This window comes from Pseudochaenichthys georgianus, chromosome 7, assembly GCF_902827115.2.
Source record: "Pseudochaenichthys georgianus chromosome 7, fPseGeo1.2, whole genome shotgun sequence".
In the NCBI taxonomy this organism is placed as follows: Eukaryota; Metazoa; Chordata; class Actinopteri; order Perciformes; family Channichthyidae; genus Pseudochaenichthys; species Pseudochaenichthys georgianus.
The window spans coordinates 14599219-14625837 of NC_047509.1; the positions used below are offsets into that span (position 1 = coordinate 14599219).

The following is a 26619-nucleotide window of genomic DNA, read 5'->3' on the forward strand; positions in this document are numbered from 1 at the left end:
AAACTCAAGGGGGCTGGGTGGCTTTGAAACACACTTTGCTTTTCAACACTGACATGAAATGTTGCTCCGAAGGCTAATGAGGAAATGTGCACGTAAAAACACAGCATTGAAATAAGAAACAAACAGTCCGTTCCTTTTTTAAGTTTGATAAGAGATTGTGTGTTTAATTTCTTCATAACGTTGTTCAATCAATTATTTGTCTTAATTTCTGGCTCCATATCTTATAAATACATCCCCAAATAGCTTCAACTGTCATCTGTTTGTTTGGCATAATGCCTGGCTTAGATGAAGACATAAACCACACTGAACCACTGGTGTATGCACAAGACATAAACAATTATCTGTAGTCGTCTGTTTAGCCGCACTAACACAACAATCTTTTATGATAACATTTAGCTGATTTTGCCAAGTGGTGAAAAGTCACTTTGACTGTTTAAACTACATTATTCTAAACAAGATTAAAAGAGTCTACAGTCATGCATCTCTGTGGGGCTGCACTAAGGCGCAGTGTTGTGCTAAATTAAATGCAAAATCCTAGCATGCTTATAAATAATACAATAATACAGATAATATTAAAGATATAGGTCTTGTTATTATATTTTTTAAAAGATCAAATAAAGCAAATAAAAAAATATAAAATAAAAATAGACAAAGATCAAATAAATGTGTAGCCTATACTCAAAAAGATAATTTGACTTAATACAAGGAACATCACTAATTCTTGGACTTGACTTCTACTTTAATTTAAGACATTGAACGTGTCTGCTAAATGTGTACTGCCTGCGACTACTTTGCAAGTGCATGTCAGCCAATCGTGCCATGAGAACATGAGTTACGTGATGGATTATTTCTGGAGATATAGGCTGTATACATGGTGACAGACTGTTATGAATCAAGGGTAGGGCGGACGGAGGGAGGCTGTCGCTTTAAGAAGTTGATGCATGGAGACTCTGGTGATTTTCCACTCAAACTGATATTAAACGCGCACCAGCTTGTAGAAACAATGGTCTCACAGAAAAATAGATTTCCTCATTTCACTCAGTGCTAAAACGGAGGCTACAAAACAAGGAACAACAACAGACTGCTTGATACCACAAGGAAAGGTAAATCGGCATCTTCTTTACGTATCAATTCAGGAAATTACGAATAGCCTATTAATGTTTATTTCATTTTTAACGGCAAGAATAACTAAAGTAGACATCTGTTTCTGTTTTTAAGATATTGATTTAAGAAAACCACGCTGCGTTGAATTGTAATTTGTCCTGTTTTGATGTTAAACATCAGGTACGCGGATTTATTTCCTGTCCACATTGTTCTTTTTCTTTGACATGAAGCTGTGTCCTACTTAAATACTGTCGTTTATACACGTTTTAAAAACAATTTAGGCAACATTGATTTTTTTTTATTATTACAAAACCCCAGCTTTGGCCTTTGAACCGGTTTCCTGTGTTTACAGAGCAACCCGTTTCTCTTTGATCGTTATTTGGAGGTCTGTTATGGTGCGTTCAGGAGCAGCCCCGGTTTCAAAGCGCCATGTGATGTGTTTAGGGCATAGACTGTCTGTAGCCTACTGTGTATGGGGTAAATACATGTGGTTATTATCTCCTTCAGAGTCCAGGTACCCGTTCACCCTCCACACCCACAATGAATGAAGGAATTGATTCATGTATGCAACGTTCAAAGCTAAAGGGGCGTCTGATGAACTAAGACTACTAGCTTATATCTTGTGATTAGTTGGACATACTTAACCCACTTCCTCTGTCTGCAACCTGTCCAGTGTATGATTGATTCATGTTGTCCTTTCTTAAACCCAATCCAAAAACTGATACATACCAGGTCAGCAGGATAACAAATGACCTGCACCTTCTTTTTAAGCTGCATGTGCTGAAAGAAAAGCGGGGTCATAGGGCCTTTGGGGGTGTCTTTGAGGGGTTTCCTGAGGTTCACCATGCAAAAATAAGGAGTAGATTCTAATATACAGGATCATTTTAACCAGTATTTCTCGTCAAATGTGACTTTCCCAGTCTATAGTTGAACATTTTAGTGTGAAATTATATTAAATGTTTGAACTGTTTCAACAATATAACAACAATACACCATTCAACAATAACTAAAGCTTTTTGTAAGCTATGAGTATGGAAAGTTGAACTTTATAAGGGTAACTCTGTGTGTATCTGGATAACCCACATGAAACAGTTTTTTTCTTTCTCCTTCAAAACACAAATCATGTGATCGCTTGCATAAGCATAATAGATTAGACCGCCTCTATCAAAGGTTATGTAACCAAAAATAGTATACAGGGCATGAAACCAAACTAAACATGATGGATAATGGCGTCATGCAAAGTTAAGAGGTGTCACAAGTGTGTCTGTGAAGTGCTCAAATGACAGCTTGCCATCAGCTGATCCTTGTCCCCCTCATTTAACTGTGCAAATCCTGCCGAGGAATGTATCAGTTTTTAATTGAACCTTGCATGCCAGCCTTTGCACAGCCATTGTGTGCTCTCTGAGCAGTGAATGGTATCTATACAGTTTCATGGACGAGCAGAGAGAGGCACACATTTCCTTATTAGGAGTTGTTATAAACTGATGCAGTACTCGTTTACATTTCACAGATAACAAACTACATGTCATGAAAGAATGAAGGACCAGTGATTCGAATAGTCCCACATACCAGGTTTTATCACAGCATACGCTTGAATAAAAATAGTTTTCTCACAAAGATGCTTGAGAGTGGCGTGTTGATGTTATTAGGGACTTGTTATGAAACAGTGTCTCCTATTTTACTGCTGATGAGTTTGCATCACTGAAGCACTTGAACTCTCAATGCTGCCTTCAGTTTCATTTTATTCAATTGTACAAGACCATAATTCAAGGCCGACCCCCAGTCTTGGACAAGCCTCTAACTTGTTCTCTGTGTCTTCGACATGAAATAGAAGTGTGTGTGTGTGTGTGTGTGTGTGTGTGTGTGTGTGTGTGTGTGTGTGTGTGTGTGTGTGTGTGTGTGTGTGTGTGTGTGTGTGTGTGTGTGTGTGTGTGTGTGTGTGTGTGTGTGTGTGTGTGTGTGTGTGTGTGTGTGTGTGTGTCACATACTCACCCCCCACCACTTGGCTGTGTGTATGTTTGTGGGCAGGGAGTAGTGGGAAGTGGAAATGTACAGTCTGCCGCGTTGGTACCTGAGTCGTCTGTCACAGCTAGGCTGCGTCCAATCTCCACTTTGGATTTAATTGTTTTTAGAAAAGGGGCGGGCCCTGCTGTCAGCTTCACTTCTTGTGACCGGTGGCATAAAGGCATTCAGTACAGAGGAATGGTAACAGCAGAGGGAGAGGAACTCTATACATAGTTGCAGCCATGAAGGAAATGTAAGTTTTCTAAATTGCTTTACTGAAAGGAGACTTTACTGTTCAGGGTTTGCATGTGATATGTCAAGTTTTCTTTTATTAATGGGCTTTAAATAGTTAAATGGTGTAATGCTGTCATGGATGAATAAATGTTGAACAAGTCTATTTTTGTGCTAAAAGGTTAAACGAATAGAAACAAAACTGTTGAGATTCATTTTGACGGGATGTCTAGTTAGGAAGAGTAAGTGATTTCAATAGAATATTTGTTTTTTGTTTTTTTTTTGGGTTAAGGAATTTGTAGCTAAGTATGTCTGGTTTAAATCCCAAGGACAGTTTGTCTTAAATCTTATCTGTCGGGCCGGCAGCCTCCTAACACCATGCAGGCAGGTGGAAGCATACGCTAAGCAGACGAGGGGAAAAGAGATAAAGAGAGATAGAGAAACAGGATGAGAAACAAAGTGGGCAAGAACTGATCCAGTTATGTAAGGAGGTCTGAGAATGGAAAGCGGTTCAAGTTGATTTGTCATGCATAACAGGAAGAGAGAAATCCTACAAAATGATGGGGCGCAGTGTGCATGGAGGGGCTGCTGTTTAAGTATTGGTTAGGTTAACACAGTTTCTGGTAGGAATGTGAGGTTACAGTCTTAATGTGTTTGTTGGTAGAAGTAAACAATCCTGAAAGGGACATGCTGTCCATTTTTCAACAACGAATGAAGAGCAAATCTCAAGGGTGGTGATTTCGAAGCATGAAAGTTTTTCGTACAACTTGTACTTTTATTTGAGCTTCAACAATCAACATGGTCTGAATTTATTTTGTGTCTCGCAAAAGTTACGGGAAGTACTTGATGTTGCTCAGTTCTTCTCTTAAAAGAAGAGGAAGTATTACATTTAATTTTGTATGTTACAATTACTCTTTTTGTGCTTTATTATAGCTGGGACCATAAATCACATTAAGTTTCTTCACAACTTCCAAAATTATTCTTGTTCTCTAAGGGGTTTGTTTTCTCTTCTTTGGCTCATGCGGGGAAATAAGATACTTTAGCAAGTGATGCTAAATCCTGTGTTTCTTGGAACGGCGGGTTGCAGTGTAAACACGCTAGTGAACCTAAGCCGCTGTATCGTCTCGAAAGCAGCCAGGGCTTTAGCAATGCAGAGGGGTATCTTTTTCTCTAAATTTGGATTGTGGAGGACCTACTCGTTGCTGATACGGTAGCACAAGAGAAAGCTAAGAAAAAAACGTTTCTTCAGGGTCAGGTGAGGTCTTAAAGTCCTGCATCGTGTCCAAGCATACCCTTCCTTTTTCTTCAGGGACAATGTGCCCCCCTCTGAGCAGAAAAATACACCATGAATGAGATGGAAACCAGCGAGCAACAGCTATCAAATTGTGGATGTGCTCATGCTATTGTCGTGGTGGTTTAGCCAATTGTGCGATTTCTTGGCAATACAGTTTAAGGCATTAAGATGTTTTTTTCTAAAGATAGATGTATTGATTAATAGATTAAATTATTAAGATAGAAAAACAAACACAGTGGGTTTGCTCTACATTGTTGGATAATCCTTGTCAATAGCTTTAATTAACAAAATATTTCTCTTGTCTGAATGACCTTCCTGCATCAGTTGTTCAGATAAGCAAGTTGTTCAGATAAGCAAGATTAGCAACATAATATCACGTATGCAGTGGTTACACAGCACGGTGTTACGCAATCACGAGACAGCATTATCTTAATTTTCCTCCCTATATTTTTCTAACCCCAATTCACCTCTGTTTCTCTGTTTTTTTTTTCTCTCCATCTTGCGTGTCCTTTTCCTTTTTTACCGTCCACAGCATGGCACAAAAAGAGAAGCTTCAATGTTTAAAAGACTTTCACAAGGACACCCTTAAACCTTCACCGGGGAAGAGCCCGGGCACGCGAGCCGAGGATGAGGCTGAAGGCAAGGCGCCTCAGAGGGAGAAGTGGGACAGTAAGCTCGACTTTGTGCTGTCCGTGGCCGGAGGCTTTGTTGGATTAGGAAACGTCTGGCGCTTTCCTTACCTTTGTTATAAAAATGGTGGAGGTAGGCAAAAGATACTTAATGTTAAACAAAGTGTTAAGCAGAAAACACAAATTGTTACTGAAATACGTCTCATTCCCATTACCCAGGAGCGTTTCTCATCCCTTACACCATCTTCCTGTTTGGGGGCGGCCTGCCTGTGTTCTTCCTGGAGGTTGCTTTGGGCCAGTACACGTCTGAAGGAGGGATCACCTGCTGGGCCAAGCTCTGCCCCATCTTCACTGGTCAGTCCAAGCATAAACACTGCACATATTCTCACACACACAGACAGAAAAAAAGAGGCTATGCATCCCCAAGCCAAATCTTTCGCTGAGTAAAAGCTTAATTTGTCCTAACAAGAATGCTGCCCTGGTTTTCTTTCTGTTTTAGTCAATAGTTCATCCTTAGTTGACATCATGTTCTTCTGAAGGTGTCCTTCCCCATTTCTAACATTGTAAGTGGACCAGTCTTACTTCATCAGGATGCTTTGTGTTATGTAAAGGACACTAAACACTACATTTAAAGCAGGAATAATGAGAGTACCTGGAGGATGATTTATCCACGGTCATGTTTACATTCATGCACACATGCACATTAACGTCTATTTAAATTAACACAAGGGTATGGAACATGAGAGTAGGCGGTCCAAAACATAAAGTCATTGTTGGATTGCAGATTTTGTGACCGAGTAGATTGATGAGTTGCCATGGAAACAGACAAGCAAAAGAAACACAAGGTTGCCTAGCAATGAGTCTGCATAAAAACGTAATAATATTTGTTGACAATGCGGATCCACTTGTTTTCTCCTAGCTTATAAAGTGATATGAATAGTGTATGACATCTGTGGGAGTTGTCAGGGTCCTTCACCTGTCCCATGACCTGAGATCACCAATTAGCTACTGATACTTTAAGGCACTCTTGGGTACAACCCTTAACCTTTGATTGACAGCTGAAGACAAGCACAGAGGTCCCGCACCTTCAGCAGCTGCTGTGACGCCTTTACTCATGTTCACACACGGGACATGACATGAAGAGAGAGGAAGCTGTGCCTCACCGGATCTCTAGCAGCTGCCGATGGTCTCCGCTATTCAAGGAACGCTGAGGCGGCTGTCTGTCCATATGGCGCAGCGTCTGGCACAGTAGAGAAAGTCCACAAGTGGCAGCAAAACTAGCCAACCACAATCCTCCAAATGTTTTCCCTCCCGCCTTCACATGTTTTAGCACACAGTGAAATTCATGACTTTACTCCCTGCACTCCAACACGTAGTCAAGTCCATACACACACACACACACACACACACACACACACACACACACACACACACACACACACACACACACACACACACACACACACACACACACACACACACACACACACACACACACACACACACACACACACACACACACACACACACACACACACACACACACACACACACACACACACACACACACACACACACACACACACACACACACACACACACACACACACACCTGTCACAGCGTTGACTTGTCTATCAGTTCAAGTTTGGTATGTGGGAACAAGGCAGTGGGGGCAACAGAGATGATGAGATTAAAAATACTCTTGAGCAGTACTGGGATTTCTGTGTCCAGGTTCGTGGCAAAGTCATCTAAAAATAGCGTTAAAACACTAACAACATTATAACAGTAAGATAGCAGAGTCTAGTTCGGGCAGCTTTCCCTAATTTGACTTGATAATGAGTAAGTGTGAAAGCCTTCCTTTTAAGTTGTTCAGCAACAATCTCCACCTCACACAAGTTTTCATTTAAAGGGTTATTTCCCACCGGGCAGAAAATCTGTGCTGTGCTGCCCTCTCTGTTTGAAAGTTGAAGCTCTGACCACACCCAGAGTTACTGATGGTGTGGTCAGAAGTACACTTGTACTTCTGACAAGGGGCAAGGCAAGATGTAAAACCACTAATGTTGCTTGCTGGTAAATCGGCTATAATCACTATTTTTATAACAATGGATAACAATACTACTTAGGGGTGTAACGGTTCACAGGAGTCACGGTTCGGTTCGTACCTCGGTTTGGGGGTCACGGTTCTGTACGGGTTCGGTACCCTGGATTATAAATAGTGTAATGGATACTGCCCTGAATGACACTTTTTTTCCCACTCGTAAAAAAAAGGCGTATTCGTCGTGTGACTGCATGTGCCGAACCGTGACGGTACGGGACAAATACGGATACCGTTGCACCCCTACTTGTTTGTGAAAGGAGTTGCTTGCGGTGACAAATCCACAGAGAACTAGCACCTGAATCTATTGTTGATATTACCCAATACCCACTGAGAGACTAAAAGCAGAACTTAAAGAGCCTGTGACAGCATCCCAACAACTGTTGTGCAATGAAATATTGCGCTACTAGTAATCTCGAACCGTCAGTTTAAAAAAGAAAAAGTGATACCGTTCCGTTAAATATCTATAATTTCGAACATCGCGGGGAAATTCCTTCGACTCATTTTGAAGTTTTGGGGGAAGCCGGAAGTGACGTCAATGCGGGAACGCTTCACTGTGCGGCGAGAGAGCAAAACACGGACAAAGTGTGTTGTCATGCGTAGAAATGGTGAATTACTGAGTTTAGGCACGCTAATAACGTTTTAATGAAGTTGACTACAGTATATTCATATTTGTCAGTGCTTTCATGTCAATTCGGCGAACATAAACATAAATGATCGTGGTGAAGATGATGATTACATTAGGATTAAAAATCGGAGCTGCTGAATTTCCTCCCGTAGGATGTGATATAAAAACAAATCGATTATCTTTGTAGTTGTAAACTCAAGTGGATGAAACTACATTTATTAGTGCTTTCATGTCAATTCGGCGAACATATGATACATTAAATGATCGTGAGGATGATGATTACAAATCGTTTGTTTGAGCCGGTCTGCATTTCCTGATGAGAAAACAAACCGATGCTTTTTGTAGTTGCAGTACACCAACGTGGATTAAACGTGTGTTTTTTTTACCACAATGTTGGGGAAATTAATGGATAAAATGCACGGATTATTATTATTATTATTCCCACTCCGATCGGGACACTAGGTCCACCGTTTCCCCGCAGCGAGGCTCCCCCCGTTGACAGTTTACGTGGGCTGGGTGCAGTGGCGGACTGGCCATCGGGACGAATCCCGATGGGCCGGTACCGAAGTGGGCCGGTCGGATAAGTCACTAGCACATCCCCCATAGGCGGCGCGTGAGGCTCAGGTTTGGGAAGGCTAAATAACTTTTTTTACCTGACGCTGCCCGCCTCCGGCGTCTATAGAAAAGAGATCAACTCAGTGTGCGGATTTTAAATCTCTCAAGTCATATTACAGGATAAAGGAAATACAGTTTAAACTGCCGTATGCAGAGAAGACGCCGACGTGTCGCACTTATCATTCATATTACATCATCAATCAGATCATCGATCATATAATATCATAATATATCATATATTTTCTTATCTGAGTCAGCTTCTCCAGCCTCATCTGGCCGTGCAACACTTACAGTGTCACATACTGTATGCAGAAGTATTATTTTAAGCAACACATTATGTTGACGAAACACTCGAGTCAAATGTAATTAAAGTCAGATCCACTCGTGTCTTAGACGTGAACGCGCTCTCATCTGGAGAGAGAAACCCTGGCTTGATTTACCGAGTTGATAACCAGCGTAGTAGGACCGCTTAGCGAGATCTCGTTTGTTAGTTTGTTGTTGTTAGTTTGTTTGTTACTCAAACATATCCAGGGTCTGTTGAACTGGCTTCGTAGTACAGGGCACAGGTGGCTAGCAGCGCTAAGGTCAAAGACATAGACATTATACATTATATTTGTATTTTACCAGGATGCAGTGACACAAATATTTACATTTACTATCTACAGCATCCGCCGCCCCTGACATCCCCAACTCCCCCCGTTGACAATTTACTAGCGGTACCGAAGTGGGCCGGTCGAGAGTCCCGGTGTCAGTACCAGATGTGTTTGGGCTACCAGATATGTTCGGGTGTATTTCCGTCACACCCGTCATCCTTCATATCCGTCTACTCACCTCCCTCTGCTCCCAGCGCTCTGCTGCCACACACCGGCCGTCTGCGGAACTGCAGCCGGAGGAACTCGGGACAGCTTGTTATGTGTGGGGTGCTATGGTGGGGTCCCATGTACTTGTGCACATAAATAATGTTTCTAATTATTTACAATTAAAAAATATATATATATTCTGCTTTACTTTAGCCAACACTTTTATAAGGCCACTAGATTAGATAATTACGAAATGTGTAGATAGAATACATATCTTTCAGGTTGTTATTTTGTCATTATGTTTCATGTTTTATTTACCTTTTAGTATTTTTATATAGTATCTGAACTTTGGAGAGGAGTTGGGAGACACACGACACATCAAATCACATCTACAGATCAAGACAAAGCGAATGGAAGTACTCCCATACTCCTAGCGGGAAAATGTTTGTGAAAACGTGTGCAAAGTCTCCGAAAATCCTAAAAATAAGCTCATATTTGAATTCCCCATAAAAAAACACATTCACATTCAGTAAAAACAAGGCCCCACCGATCATCTACTCTCTGAGACGATTCCAGGGATGTCTGGCTTGAGTTTCTACCACCAGGGAAAGTGGACAAAAGTGCCCGAGATCAGCCTCTTAATTTACCCAGGGCCTAGTGCTTGGCTTTGGGCATGAAAATTCAGGTATTTTATTAAATATCTGAACTTTGGAGAAGAGTTGGGGGACACATCAAATCACATCTACAGACAGGGGCGGATCTAGACAAATATTCATGGGGTGGCAGGAGATTTTGAGGGGTGGCATCCCCTGACAGAAGTATATGCTGATTTAAATCGCAATCATATCAATCAATTAGGGGTGTAACGGAAATTATTCGGTACGGGCCCTTCGGTTCGGTACACGTGTGTACCGAACGAATATAGCGTTAAACGTAAACAATTGAGAACATGAACAACTTTCTGGAAGTAATCTCAGGTATATATCATAGAGCGACCAAGTCATTTCATTGGACGAGAGGCATACTATGAGAGCTGATCACAGGGATGCGTTCAAATGTAGTCAGTAATTTAAGGAACTGTCGAAATGGCGAACGCAGATAAAGTTGAGCTCGAAAATCCTCCAGCATCATTGAAGTCTCCGGTTTGGGAACATTTTGGTTTCGCAGTTACGTACAAGGATGACGGACAAAGACAGGTGGACCGAACCAAAGCTGTTTGTCGGCATTGTTCAACTAACATTGGTTACGCGGCTGGCAATACATCAAACTTGAACACTCATTTGAAAAGGCATCACCCGAACGTGAATATCACCGGTACCAAAAGAAAAAAGACTGAAGTGCAAACCCAACTCCCACTAGCATGTAAGCCTCCACCACTCGCAGAAAGTTCAGACTGAGCCAAAGCTATTACAAACGCCAAATATCCTTATGTTGCCATGTTAGCAAAGCGCTACCTGGCTGTATCTGCTACCTCTGTCCCTAGCGAGAGGGTGTTCTCCACAGCAGGAGACATTGCTAGTGCCAGCAGATCTGCCATTTCAGCAAGCAATGTGGACAAGTTCATCTTTCTTTAAACAACATGAAAATACAATGACAAGCAAGTCCTAATGTCAAGCTGGCTGCTTAGGTACTAGTACAGTTCAAATACAGATTATTTCAGTTCATCGAAATGCTGCACCTTAATGTTTATTTTACTATATTTTGTATTTATTTGAATACATTAGTCACAGTTTAATAATAATTAAAAAAAATGTTTTAATGTTTTGTGATAATTTTTTCTGCTGTACCAAAAACGTACCGAACCGACCCGTGACCTAAAAACGAGGTACGTACCGAACCGAAATGTTTGTGAACCGTTACACCCCTACAATCAATGTTAACTTGGAAAGCCACAATATTAATATTTTAACTCAATCACATAGGTGATATTATTGTGGCACATCAGTAAAGCCTTACATATATAATGTGGCAGACGTAATTTAATGAATTTTAACTGAACAATAACTGAATGAGTTTGTCTCACTCTTACCCCCTAATCCCACCAGGATCGTCTGCGCTGCGCTGCGGCGTTTTTAGCGATCGCGGCCACTCTAGTCAATGGGTGCTATTCCACCAGACCCGCTCCATTGTTGTGGTCTACTAGAATAGATTTATACTGTGCAATTTTCCAAACTCACATTGGTTTCGCATACAGCATCTCTGTAAAGTATGTGTATTCAGCAGTATTCACTCTATCAACTAAACGGCTCGTTGCAGCTCTTGCCCCCCCCCCCTCCCTGTGAGCCCAGTGTGCTCTGATTGGTCGGGACGTTGTGAATCGCGTTAAGCTCCGTGGAGGTGTGATTTCCTTGTTTAGCAATACACAGCGAAACACAGCCAAACTCACCCTGAGCACACACAAACTCACAGTCGAAGTAAAAACAATAAGTGTGGCTTGATATTGAGACATCATGATGTCCCCGGAAGAATCAAATGGACAGTGACTTATCTCCAACGAGGCGTTTTGAGGAGGTATTTTCTGTGTTAGAGTTTTACTCGCTACATGGTGTACTTTGAGGGTTTTGACTCTGCAGACCGTTTACATGCATAAAAACCTTCATAACACACAAGCGGACGGGTACTAACCGGAAAAGCATGACATGTCACCTTTAAATCAAAGTGGTTACTTTCTGTTGGCTGGGCAGTGTAGTTTTACACACCATCTTATTTTACTTTCTCAGGACTTAAAACTGTTTTTTGGGGGCAGACCCCCTCAAAGAAAAAAATATATACACGCATACAAGGTCATCATCTTAACAGTTTGTTATTCTCATCGAGTCATCCGTGAGCAGAGCATCAAGTTGGCATGTCTATTACAGCTGAATGCGGCGATTACTATTTTGTTCAGCAAAACGCCTCACAAACTTATTAAGATCAACAGCTGTAGTGCGTTTTGATTCAATGCTGAGTACAGCCAAACTTGACATTCTCTTCTCTGTCATTGTAGACCGCAACTACCTCATTCCTTCAGTGCTTGGGTCCGAAAGGTTCTCGCCGTCCCCCGTTCAAGTGAATTCGCCACCAATATTTCCACTCTCGCGCCAGGACCGGGGGAGGGGTTACATGACGTGCATCTTGTGCTGCATTCACTTGCACTCGGACATTAGAGACTTTCTCTCATAAATGTCCAATGAGCCACAACTTTTCTTTCAAAACAAAGATGCCAACTGGGGTGGCAGCTGGGGTGGCAAGGCTATTGTTTAGGGTGGCAGTTGCCACCCCATGCGACCCCGGTAGATTCGCCCCTGTCTACAGATCAAGACGAAGCGAATGGAAGTACTCCTAGCGTGTGAAAATGTTTGTGAAAAACGTGTGCAAAGTCTCTGAAAACGGAGCAGTGGCTGTGATGCTAGCTTTGCAGCTAGCGGTTAGTTGTTGTTGTTGTTGTTGTTTGAAGTTGTTGCTATGGAAACAACATGACGGAGAAAAAATGTATATCTTCTACATATAATAACGAACAAAGTAAAGAATGAAGTGTAGGCTATGCCTGTTTGAAGTTGTTGCTATGGAAACAACATGACGGAGAAAAGGTATAATCTTCTACATATAATAACGGACAAAGTAAAGAATGAAGTGTCAGCTATGTTTAAATGTTCGGAATTTGACCATCATGGCCCTCTTGAGTTGCCGTAAAATATGACGGATGCGACGGAAATACACCCGAACACATCTGGTACCTACACCGGGATGATTTTTAGTCCCATTCCACCACTGGCTACATGACCATATGATCGCCCATATTGACGCACCTCATTCCTAAACTTCTAACAGATACAACATAAACCGATCCTTCAGCCTCATATGAGCTCTCAGATATGTTCAAAATTAAACTGTCATCGCTGTCTGAGCTTGCTGCTGTGCGCCATCGTGCGTTTACATCTGACTGTATATATATAAAGGTTTACATGCAGATGCTGGGATCCTGAACGGTGCAGCTGGAGCGCTGTGCCCGCAATGACGTCACACATCAATTGGCGGGACTTGAAGAATCCCCGAGAAGATCCAGAAAATTGTCAACATTGAAGGGCAGATTAATGGTTATCAAAGTACAAATATCCAAAATCAGTTCAGTAACGGTTTTCAAGGGGACAATATACTCAAATTGATGGGTTTGGATGATGGGGGGAAACTCGTGTCACAGGCTCTTTAAAGACAGTGAATATCAGACTTACATAATATGGTGACCAGAAACATATCGAATGCATCCACACAAATCTAAATCATAAATATTTAATCTATCTCTATCTAAAATCTGCTTTCTTTTCTTCCTTTCTGCAGGTATTGGCTATGCCTCTGTCGTGATTGTATCTCTACTGAACATCTACTACATCGTGATCTTGGCCTGGGGACTGTACTACCTGTTTCACAGCTTTCAGCCGGAGCTCCCCTGGGCGAAATGCAAACAGCCCTGGAACACAGAATTCTGTGTGGAGGACACAGTCCGCAAGAACAAGACCTTTTGGCTAGCAGCCAACATTACCAACTTTACCTCCCCCGTCACTGAGTTCTGGGAGTGAGTATTCACTGATGGCATGCCACGCACGCACGCACTCACGCGCGCGCACACACACACACACACACACACACACACACACACACACACACACACACACACACACACACACACACACACACACACACACACACACACACACACACACACACACACACACACACACACACACACACACACACACACACACACACACACACACACACACACACACACACACACACACACACACACACACACACACACACACACACACACACACACACACACACACACACACACACATACACACACACACACACACTAAAGTAACACTGACAAGACTTATCTTGAGTAAATGTGTTTGAAATGTCTTTGTAAATGCTTGTTTGCTTTGAGTCACGTTTAAATCATCTGATTCATCACACTTAATGCCTCTTACAGACTAGTGTTTATGCAGCATTAGACCTAAAAGCCCTAAAGACTCTTTTCAAATATCTATCTCACCATTTTGGTGTCATCACAAAGGCCAGAGCAGCAGAACAGCACAGAACGACAGTCATTTATCTGTCTGACTTGTGTTTTCTCTGCAGACGCAACGTCCTGAGCATCTCCTCTGGGATTGAGGACATCGGGACCGTGAAGTGGGACCTGGCCCTGTGTCTCCTAGCAGTGTGGGTTATCTGCTTCTTCTGCATCTGGAAGGGAGTCAGGTCCACTGGGAAAGTGAGTGCTGAGACACAGACACATCCTGTACTTATTGCGTTGCCATGGTGCTGTTTTTTGTTTGGCATTTTCACCCCGATAAATCAGTGACAAAACACTGTTGCTCAGAGAAAAGCCACATGCTTGGAGGGCTGTTAATTTGGTGGGTTTAGAGACACAAGCCACTGCGCTGTCCTGAAAGTTTCTTGTTGGCCAGACTCACTGTCGGCTGTAAACAGTTGACTGCCACTCCTTTAGCCCTCTCTGTGTTTCTGAAACTGGGCGGGAGCCAACAGGAGGAGCTCTGTGAGGAAAATGATTAACTCTATTAAGGAGCTCTTGTGTGTTTATCAGCGTGAAGCCTTTATGCTCTGTAGTGTACTGCTTCATGCTCTGTTGGGCATCTCAAATCCTCATCATGACTTCTGGTGACAGTAAAGAAGTCCTTTTCCCAGACCTTACCTACTTTTTCTTTGTCAAAATACTTCGGGAAAAGAGGGGAAATGTTCGCCAGACAACATGGACAACGTTTCTTTTGACATTCAGTTAGAAATGAGAACCTAGAAATGAAGCTTTGTCTATACCGTTATATTTAAAGGGTGACTAGTCATAAGTGTTGCTCAGTATTTTTGGCTGATACTTCCTTGTCCTTTCTAGGTGGTGTACATAACCGCAACTTTCCCATTCGTGATGCTGATTGTGTTGTTGGTGCGTGGAGTGACCTTGCCTGGGGCATCTGAAGGGATCAAATTCTACCTTTACCCTAACCTGACCCGCCTACAAGACCCAGAGGTAGGATCAAAAACTCTTCTCCTGTTTTTCTGTTTTTACTTTTTATGCAACTCGATTACATTATTTTTTCCACGAGTGATTGGATTAACAACAAAACCAAGCCGACATGTCTCAATAGGCTAGCCCACATGTGCTCTGTGCAAAAGCTGAGCTGAAATGGACAACATTTAACCAAGCTTCATAGAGTATGTGAGGTTTCAGATAAAACTGTAAAAAGTGCGCTCAGTTGAGTGCAGATCTCTGCCAGGTGTGTCTCCCGCTCCCACACCAAACAAATAAGAGTGGAATTTCAATCAATTGTCCCTCCGGCCCACCTTACACTCAAGATTGTGGTGGAGATAAGAAAAACAGAGATGTATTCATCTCATGTGGTAAAAAAAATCAATATTTGCTCTAAAATGTTTGCCTTCTTGATATGAGCAATCACTTTCGATAAGCTGACTAGTATGGAGCTCATGATAACATTTCCAAAACACTTTCATAACAGGTGTTAAGAAACGTGTTTCTGCCCCACAGCCAACCTGCTCATGTAATTTAGTAGCTTTAAAATATTTTTTTATCAGGGGACATTGCTTTTAAGATTTGCACTGGACTCTATGTATCATACTGAAAATGCACTGGCATCCTTATGTGATATTCCTAACCAGCAGCACTGTTGACAAGCTGTGAATCGCTGATGCGGACCCGACTGGTTCTGTTTCACAGTTTAACGTCATCAATATTGGATCACATTATGAAAGCGTACTTGTCTTCTGTCTCGTTAGGTGTGGATTGATGCGGGAACCCAGATATTCTTCTCCTACGCCATTTGCCTGGGAGCCATGACGTCCCTGGGGAGCTACAACAAATACAAATACAACTGCTACAGGTGAGCAGTGTTTCCGCTGGGGGGGGAGTGGGACTGTAGTAGTGACAGCAACTCGTGTCAGAGACGGTTGCGTGAATAGAAAATGGGAACTTCGGTTCCACCTGTGTTCATTAACAACCTCCATGACATATGTGTGACATAGGGACTGTTTGCTGCTGGGAGGCCTCAACAGCGGTACCAGTTTTGTGTCTGGCTTCGCAATATTTTCCGTCCTGGGCTTCATGGCACAAGAACAAGGGGTGGACATTGCCGATGTGGCAGAGTCAGGTACGAGGGTCCAAGGGGATGGCAGCAGTGATGGTGGGCACTGTTGCCAACAAAAAAGACAATTGGAAACTCAAAACCAAGCACATTTAAAAAAAGTTATTAATTCAAGTCTCAAAACGATGATGCTGAAATGTAGAGGTATCGGCAATTGCACACTCCTTGATTAAAAGCCTCAAAAGAAACAGAATTGTTACTTCAGTGTGAAATCTGTTGCACCTTTTCTGCGGACAGATTACATGGCATTGGTGCTGTGTGTTTTAGCTACACAATGACCTGCATGGTTAAAGACCTCATCACTACTTCAAGTGTTCAATGGCACCAGGTGTCTTCATGTCCCACAGTCAACCCACTCATTTCATTCAGTAGCTTTACATCTTCTTGACCAGGGGACTTTGCTAAGAAGATTTGTACTGTATGTACTAAGTGCACTGGCACCATGATGTGATATTTCTCACCAGCAGCACTGTTAACAACTGTGGATCTCCCGAGTGGACGCCACCGGTTCTGTTTCTGCCTTCCTTTATACTCTGGGGACTTTGAAGGAGATGCGCCTTCTTTCAGCATGCTCGCTCTGTTCAGTTTCAAATTACACTCTTTGCTTTCTTTAAAACTGGAATATAATCATGTACATTCAAACTATAATTGAGTAAAAATTACAGTATTTCTTTGATGGCATGTTAGTGAGTACATTCACAATATTCCACAATATATATTAAAACAAATGAAATTAAGAATATGTTTGATGTAGAACTGGCATTTTGCTCAGCTCTTCAATTGAGGCACTAGTTTGTGATTGCTGACTTTGTGTCTCATTGAATCCTGTTGTAATGGTATGTGGCTTTGCTGAAATCCTCATGTGCTTTGTTGGGATTAGATTAGATTCCAGTTGGATGTTATTGCACACAGTACCAGAAATGCATATTAGCATTTTAGCAGTGCAAACAGATGCTCAAGTGCATGGACTTATATGTGATATAAACAATATAAAGCAGCTATAATACAGTAGGTACTGTATGAACAGGACCTTTTTATAAATAGCATTTACAGTGGAAGGGCCATTACAGGAAGCAGTAATGTAATATCTACAGTGCAAAGAGAGACAAAACGTAAGGTTCAATGTTATTAATAAAATACAGGGCACTAAAGCATGAAAAAAACCTTATAGTTTACAAGAGTACATAAAGCCAACCATAGATTTTGATTATTGGCAGTGCCAGACCATGCTCGGCCTGTCTATCTCAATCTTAACACACATTTTTCCATTCCCCTATGTCGTCCAAGCTGGAATAAAATACAGATATTAATGTTGTTCTCCTCCCCTTCTCCCCATCCCCGCTATGCTTTCCCTCCAGGTCCTGGTCTGGCCTTTATCGCCTACCCTAAAGCCGTGTCCATGATGCCGATGCCAACCCTCTGGGCCGTGCTCTTCTTTGTCATGCTGTTGCTTCTGGGTCTCGACAGTCAGGTCAGTATTTTCACAATCACCGTGGCTCCTGTCAAGCAATGTCCAGAATAATTAGTTGGTGATCTGTGCTCTGCAATGTTTAGTCGACGGAAAAGTTAACGCAAACTAATTTGATGATGGATAAGTTGTGAAAAAATGGCAGAAATGCTGTTTTTTAGCCTCATAAATATCCATAGTCCCTGCTTTTATCTCTTTATATCATATTTAACTAAATATCATTGGCTTTTGAACTTACAAATCAAGACATTTAAAGAAATCGATATGGAATGTTAGAAACTGAGATTTTTTTTGGTGTAGAAGTGTAATTTTTTTTTTAATTTTTAAATTAAATTAAAGATTAATCGATAATGAAAATAATCGCTTATGGCAGCCTTAAAGAACTGCCCGTTTCATTTCAGAGGGATACCTTCCAGGTCCCTTGCGTTAGTGCCCTGCCATCCACAATGTGTAAAACACATTAAGTGTCTCAGATCCATATCGAACGTCTCCAAGGTATCAGATAACTGTCAGACAAGAAAAGCAGACTTTTCCCACAAAGGAATTTTACTATCAAGCTCGACCGCACTTGATGAGGCTTAAATTCCCTTTAAAGCCCTGTAGTAACACAAATTAAGTTTTAGAAGATGATACGTGTTAAAAGCCAAACATGTACTTGGTAGAAGTCATTATGATGGCTTGCATGCAAACCATTGCGACTGAGCTTGATCAAGAAAAGATAATCTACATAGACAAAACACGAGTGTGCAATAGAGAGATTTGCCGGCCAGATCACGTTTCCTGCTTCCAAGTGTAATTCTACTCCTGTGCTAACTCAGTCCTGCACATGGCCCGCTACTTCTCTCAGCCAACTGCGAGATCAGGCCAACGCTCTAAATGTGAGCACATGTAAATACTCATGCGGTTATTTCCATGAGACATGTTCCCAGTTACAGTTTGTTTGTGCGTGTGTGTGGGTGCGTTTCTTGACCATAAAATTAATTCAGTCCTGAATGCTATATATTGTTAACGTCGCTCACACATACATGCCACGGTTATGTAAGGGCTTTTTGTTTGGTTTTCATGCAACAAAAGAGCGTGTTCTTGGTAGATTGGAACAATCTCATGATTTTGTTATGACATTATGTAGCTTATGATGAGGCCAAGGGGAACAAGAGGGAGACAGATGGGGAGACAGAAACAGAGATGTACTGTTGTTTTGTTTCTGTTGCATCTTGGTAGCAACACACCAGTGCTGCAAAGAGGAGCCCTGTGTAAATTATCATTACTGCTCAACAAAGACAGCTTTCATTCTCTAATCACTGGTTTGCAGAGGCTACACAAGAGCTGCATGCACACAAAAAGACACTTCTGAGAACTTAATAGTTGTTTTTGTCCCCACAGTTTGTTGAAGTAGAAGGACAGATCACCTCCATTGTGGATCTATATCCAGCAGTCCTCAGGAAGGGTTACCGACGGGAGATGTTTATAGCTGCGATGTGTTTGATGAGCTATCTTTTTGGACTCGCCATGGTAACAAAAGTAAGTTCACCAACAGTCACTTTTATTGGAGTTTCTACTGCTTATCCTGTAGGAAGGAAAAAGAGAGTCTGTGTATTCGGATCAACGGCAGAGATAACGCCACAGACTTTCCACTTGCCTCTCGACTGCCTCATTGTTACGACCAAATATGGCTTCCTACCACATTCACAGCTCACATCCTGTATGTCTGAATGGAACAATTTGGAATGCCATTTTCCATTTAGCAGTTAACTGTGCTCCAATGGCGTCTCAGCACCTGTTGAACTCTGCCTCTGTTGGTAGTGTGCCAGCATTCTTGTGCACTGCTTTCAACACCCCCATCCACTCTGCTTTTATACCCTCTTCTATCGCTTTGACTTTCTTTCGTTTCACACACAACAGAGAGATAATTAATGTCGCTTTTCTTCCTTCTTTCTTTCTTTTCTTTTTTTCTAGGGTGGCATGTATGTGTTTCAACTCTTTGACTACTATGCAGCCAGTGGTGTGTGCCTTTTGTGGGTTGCATTCTTCGAATGCATTGCTGTCGCCTGGGTTTATGGTAAGTGGACACAACTATGTTTTTCTGTAACGTCGTTTTTCAAATGAATGATCCTGAAAAGTTGAGAAAGGAAAAAGCAGAAATGATCTCTTTGGTCGTAAACAAAGGTGTCCTTGTGGTTCGTCACACATCAGTAGTTAAAAACTTGAACTGCATGCAGGGGCGTGGTGAGGGGGTTGGGGATGGTGTTGGTCCCCTGCTAGAATAAGATTGGCTATCCAGGATTGCCTCCCTCTAGACCCATTCTTTTATTGTTAATGAGGGAAGAAGATAATAACCCTAATGAGGTAAAAACCCTAATTTGGATGAAAGCAACTCTGCATTGTCCAAAAATAAACACATTACTGATATTGTGTTGCTATCTGATTCCATAAATCATGCATCGGCCAAACATGAAGCCACTATATGTACACTTTTGTGACTCTGAGGCTAAGTATGCTTCACCAAAACTCCCCAGGACTCAGAGTTAGGTGGCTTGGAACATAAAATATATTTAATTTAGCTTTCCTACCTTTCGAAATGTCTCTGCATTTCTAAGTACCATCCCCGGACTGAAGTGTTTTCATTTTAAGAAACAAATACTGTCCTTATAACAATAGTCCCTTAGAAACATGAATCAAATCCATCTTAATTGCTTGGCCTCAATGTTCCTGGCCTCCAGGATTACAGATGCGTTACTCTTTGATTAATGTGCCGTAGACATATGCAACATATTACAAAGTAAAAAAAAAAAAAGTTGGGAACCAGTGACTTTTGGGAGCTGTTTTCTATCATTGTTACGAAAGATGCTATTATAACAGCACCACAAAGGAAGCTTACTAACATTTGTCTGTATTCCCTTGCCAGATGTTAAAAAGGAACTAAAAACAAAACAAAAGAACACATTGTTAACGTGTACAAAGGAGCATAATAATAAACATCAGGCACACTATAAAATGCAATAGCACACATAGTTCACTGCAATAAACGTGGAAGGACGAATAATGACCTAGTAGCCAGACTGTTTATACTATATACATGTTATATGGTGCAGGACTTAGTGGAAATATAAATGCTGCAGCTAAGGGCAGATGGCAGAGATAAGGGGTAGAATGAAGGTCAGTCTGCGATAACAAAAATATCTCTGGAATAGTACAGACACATGGTATTACTTGTACAATGTTCAGTAACTTAAGGGGAACTACAGGTTAGGTTAGGTTAGGGCTACATCTCCCATTTTTTTTTTTTTCAGCGACTTGCATTTTTATTATTTACTCGATTCATCATTTGGTCTGTAAAATGTCAGAACATTGTGAAAGATTTCCATCCTAAAAAAAGTAATCGCCTTGTTCTGTTAGTCCAAAACCCAAAGATTTTCAGTTTACAATGATATGAAAAGTAGCAACGTTTTTCTGCCATTTTTGCATGAAATAATTACTCAAGTCGATATGTTTTGGATTTGTGTATACCAGTATGTAAGCTGGCACTCATGGTATTCTGTGTTCCCTTTGTGTTGGATAGGAGTTGATAATTTCTACGATGCAATTGAAGATATGATCGGCTACAGACCAAATTCATGGATGAAATGGAGCTGGTCTTATATCACACCTGTCCTCTGCATGGTGAGAGATGAGCGACAGCTTTTTAAGTTTCACTTGATTGTGTCGAATGAAGATATTGTTGTTGACATCTTGATAGTTGGAGATTCAAAGTCACAAGGAGGTGTACAAGTTGTACTAAAAGAAGTATGTTTTTGTTTCTCAGGGCTGTTTTATCTTCTCCCTGGTGAAGTACAAGCCCTTGACCTATAACAAGGTGTACGAGTACCCTGACTGGGCCATCGGTATTGGCTGGGTTTTGGCCCTGTCCTCCATGATCTGCATCCCTATGGTGATGGTCATCAAGATCTTAAATTCTGAGGGATCCCTGATCGAGGTGAGCTCAACAAATAGTGTTTTTAAAGGAATTGTTGGAAAACATTTTTTAAATTGCTTATTTGCGGTCTTGTTGAGAGTAAGATGATATTACTCGTGTACCTGTACCCTAATACTGAAACTTTGCTTAGCATTAAAAACTGGAAACGGCGTGAACAGCTAGCCTGGTTTTTCCAAAGCTAACCTAACAACATTTCTAAAGCACACTAATTAAACTACTGTTTGTTACATCTGTATTAAAATCAAAGTAAAAGAGTCATATAAGCGACTGAGACAGCTAAAGGCTAGTTTTCACTATTTTTCAACATAAATGGGACTTAAAACCCTAAGACTACAAATCTTGTTAGGTGTTACGGAGCGTCCACACTACAGCTTCAAAAAAAACTTGGAGCTGGGCGTGTCTGTAGCTTGGGGATTTTATTCAAGCAACGCGACCAACAACCAATCACATGAATCTCCCGCCCCCGACATACAAAGCAAAAACCCCCGGGGATTTTATGGAAGCAATATTTATATATATAAACTCCCCAAACAGGCGAAAACCTACCAGTTTCACACACGGTCTCTGCCACCTCCCTCCATGCCTGGTTCCTCCGGTTTGTATCCCGGTAGGTGAAGAGGGTCTGGTCATACAAAACCGGGTGATTTGCTACGGCGATAATTAGTTTCTCATCCAACTTTTTTTGAAATATAGAAATGAACGGCGGGATATCTCTCCCAGCTTAGACGCGGTTTGATTGGCTACGGCTTGAGCTGTCAGATTTTCCGAAACGGGATTTGATTGGCTGGCGCTGGCTACGCCGGAGACGGACCGCTATGCTACCCACAATTCAGTTCGGCGAAAAAGCGAGGCAACGTGACGTCACCCCATTCAAAGTGAATGGGCAGATTGAAGCTGTCGACGCTGTGGACGGCCCGTTAATTGTTTTGACTGAGATTAGTTTTGACAAAATCATCATTTGAAAAAAGAAATATGAGAGAAACAAACTAAACAATAGCTAACTCTAGCTAGCCATCCTCCCTAAAAAGTTTGTAGATATACAGAAAATGTGTAGCTATGGCTAGCTGCTACCTCAACTCTCAAGCCCTAAACTGTCAGCTGTCAGTAAACATGCAGATTAGCTCCATGCGATAGTTCAAGCCAGGGCAACCTCTTATGGTCACATGACTGTCGCTTTGCATGTTATTGCGGCACATCAAAAGTCTCAACTTGTTACCATGAGGTTGTTTAGCAACCTGGCTATCCGTTTCCCTTTGCTTAAGGTCATTCTGTCAAACTAAGCTAATCTCCCGGCTGCAGCTTCACATTGAGCAAGTGTAGATATTTTCTTCATCTCAATTCCTGGTAAAAGTATGAAGAAGCCTGCTCCCCAAATGTCCATCAAATTTTAAATCAACATGGCTTGAAATGTTGAACATGGACAAATTCAGATGCGATGTTTGTCATTTTAAATATAACATTCTGAGCATTATTCTGCCCCTGTTTGTGATGGTCATTAGTCCTATCTCTCGTCTCCTTCCTTCCTCAGAGAATCAAAGCAGTAGCGGCCCCGGCGAAGTCAGGCGTGAGTTCTCGCCCGAAAGAGTACAGCGTGAAGGGCAGCGAGCTGACACAGCCCCTGGACGCAAACGGGACCAATGGCTTGAACAAGCCCACCCACACCATTGTAGAAACAATGATGTGAGCGCTCTCTGTGAGAGGAATAACATTGATGTGCTTTCTGTGTTATTATCATACTTGCTAACCTTGATAATCGTAGGTTTACATCATCCAATATATTCACGTTAGAGATACTCTGATTTGATTTTTATGAAGAAAGTTATATATTATTGTTATGGTTTTTTTTTTTTTTCATGTAATTTTTTTTTACTATATCAATATTGTTGTTACAATTGTTGTTGCTGTAGCTGGCACTGATCTCAGTTTAGGCAGTATTTTGAGATAGAAAATGTTCAATGTTTACTACCTTTCTGTTGATTCCGGAGAAGAGATGACGAATTTGCTTTTACGGTGTTGTAGAAGAAAAATTCTCACTTCACTTAAATTTAGTAAACTAAATGAGTAATTAGCCATGTAAAAGGGAAAAGACGTCTAAACACTCTCACTTTATTGTTACTGTTTTGTAGCCCTAACTATCTTTTTTAATATCTTAATGTTCATCCCTGCAGTGAAAATGAATGTACCCTTGTCTCTCAGAGTAGAAATCCTTAACATGTTAAATGGCAATATGTAGTGTGTAGTTAATCTTGCTTGACATCCTTTAGGCTACAAGTTAAACAAGGCCTTGGTCAAATACTATGAGAAAGTCCACCCTCAAAAATAGAAAAAGGATAACAAGCAAAAAACAGCAGAGGAAGTAAGGAGGAAAGGGAAGTGGCATTTTTAGAGTATTTGTACACCGCCTGTGTGACTACTATAGTCTGTCATAGTGCATTTATGGAAACCTCTCTTTGCACTTTATGTCGTTTCACCTTTATTGTAGTATTTGTTTATATTGTTGCAAGCTATTTGGAGATGCATTTGCAACACATTTCAGGAGGAATATTTGTAGCTTTTAACTTTTTGATATTGTAAACTTTGATATACAGTATCTAGTTGTCTCCTTGGCCTTGCTAAGACATTGACACATTTAGAGTAGAAATCTGACATCAAACATTCTTAGCCAAATCTGTGAGAACAATTTTTAAAAAGTCAAAACCTTTCTTTTAACAATCCTTACAGCTTTTCCCGTTGTGCTCATTACAGTAGCAGACGCGATCTACAGATCTACCACTGGATTTTAGTTGATAATGTTCGATTTAAGCATTTGTATCATAGATCTTAAATGTTTGTAAATCACTTATGCCTTTTTGTAACAATTTTATACTGTACATCATTTGAACACCATCACTGATTAATTAATTTGACTGAACTTTCTAAATATTGATTACATTGTAAGATTGGATTACATTTTTCAGAGTGCAATATTCATTGAAGCAATGGAATTCTCCGCTTGCTCAAAATGCACCACAGATTTACAGTAATGTTCAATAATGCAACATCTTGCACAGTAAGATACACAATCTGAAGAATGTGCAGGAGCCACCACAGTACTGTGCTGCTTTGTCAGTTAAAATCTCGGAGATTCAAGTGTACCAAAGTATTTTTGTCTCACAGTTGTCCCCTTTTTAGATGCACATTGCATCATTTCTATATAGATTACGAATAAACATTTTTTTCTTTGGATTTTGTTCTCTTAATATGAATGTCGGCAGCATTAGCATCCCTGAAAAGTGGAGAAATGTCCATCTGAACATGACACCACCATGTGCTTTTCTTCTTGAATGCCCAATTGCGCCATTCTTCTCTTTAGTCTTGTATTTTTCCACTGAATCTACATTAAAGTTCTACTAGGAACCAGCTAATGTATTGTTGGTACCTGAAGCCCACAGCAAGAATACACTGTTAAATACATGTTTTATTCTTGCCATAAAAATAACTGCATATATTGGAGGAGTTCCTTGCTAAAAGGATATCCACCATCGCACAGATGATTTAGACTGCCACACAATATCATATGTCTTCCGACATACATGGAATATCAAGTAAATGTGCACTGCGTAACCCTAACCCTCTGGTTTAGAGTGCCCGCTGGATGTTTTTACCCATGAATCAAGTATTTTTTTAATTAATACGATCATGTGTTTTGACCTTTCAATACTAATTTGATTCTACTCCTGAAAGAACCAACTATTTATTTGAACAAATAAAACCAATGCCCCCTTTGACCACTCATTGATACTTCGCGTGAATTTTTCTGGGTGACGTCCCCACCCTCAATCTAATGCCCCGGAACAGGTGGAAACTGCATTGACATCTCCCCCACAGGAGTGATTCTGGCATGTCTCTGGTGTTCAACCGTTCAACCGTCCGGCCGAAGCTCGAGTCATTGAACCCCCTTGCACTTCAATATACGTCACCTGGATGGTCAACATGAGTGCAGGAGGAAGCAAGGGCTCCAAATGCATTATGGCAAAGGGAGAGCACATGCATCTCTGTCAGGCTCATATTAAGTGTGGCAAATGTTGTGAACAATTAAATCTCATCAGAAACCCCGCTTGATAGTTATTTCCTGCTCTAATATTGGATTTACTAAACAGATGGACAATAACATGTTGTGCCCCATTTGCAATGGACACCTTGTCCCAAACTGATCTTACACAGAATACTAGTTACCCAGTGTGTGACAGTAATCTGACTAACGTTTCCAAAAAAAAATGTCAAACTGTCAATAGGGCTTTAAAGTCCTAAAAACATAACCTTAAACCAGGCAGTCTAAACCTAAGCTGCCAAATATTACAAAAAGTCTTTATAATTTGAAATAAACACAACATATTGCATTAAACCCAACTGTTGACACGCTTTTGGGTTAGTGTGGGGATAGCCATAATAAACAAAACACTGTTGAGACACCAGAGCAACTATGGTTTAATGAACTTTATTCTCATAAAAAGAAATACATTTCTTAGTTTATAATAAATTAAACAAAAATAAAAATCATATTAATAAATAAATATTTCAAGTTACTTTGAAACTATTCCTGACTTATTCAGAGAGGATGTTGTAATTGACCACACAATG

General features: G+C 41.1%; 1 protein-coding gene across 2 annotated transcripts; it reads left to right on the top strand.

The window, feature by feature from the left end:
- The first annotated feature begins 904 nt into the window (after positions 1-904).
- On the top strand, positions 905-25224 carry LOC117449128 (sodium- and chloride-dependent taurine transporter-like). 2 transcript variants are annotated; one of them, XM_034086541.2, is made up of 14 exons: positions 905-1103; positions 5166-5395; positions 5482-5616; positions 13719-13953; positions 14526-14658; positions 15295-15429; positions 16194-16297; positions 16440-16564; positions 17917-18029; positions 19410-19547; positions 19983-20085; positions 21586-21686; positions 21829-21999; positions 23528-25224. In XM_034086541.2, the coding sequence occupies exons 2-14, from the start codon at positions 5167-5169 to the stop codon at positions 23681-23683; spliced, it is 1878 nt and encodes a 625-aa protein (XP_033942432.1). In that variant the 5' UTR covers positions 905-1103; position 5166; the 3' UTR covers positions 23684-25224. The 2 variants fall into 2 exon arrangements, with proteins under 2 accessions (XP_033942432.1, XP_033942431.1); XM_034086540.2 differs by lacking the exon at positions 905-1103 and adding an exon at positions 3180-3361.
- Positions 25225-26619: the final 1395 nt, after the last annotated feature.

Bases quoted from the DNA above. Each gene is read 5' to 3' on its own strand.
- LOC117449128 (XM_034086540.2), top strand. The intron at 16,298-16,439 runs GTGAGCAGTGTT...TGTGTGACATAG, and splicing joins TACAAATACAACTGCTACAG to GGACTGTTTGCTGCTGGGAG. The intron at 18,030-19,409 runs GTCAGTATTTTC...TTGTCCCCACAG, and splicing joins TTCTGGGTCTCGACAGTCAG to TTTGTTGAAGTAGAAGGACA.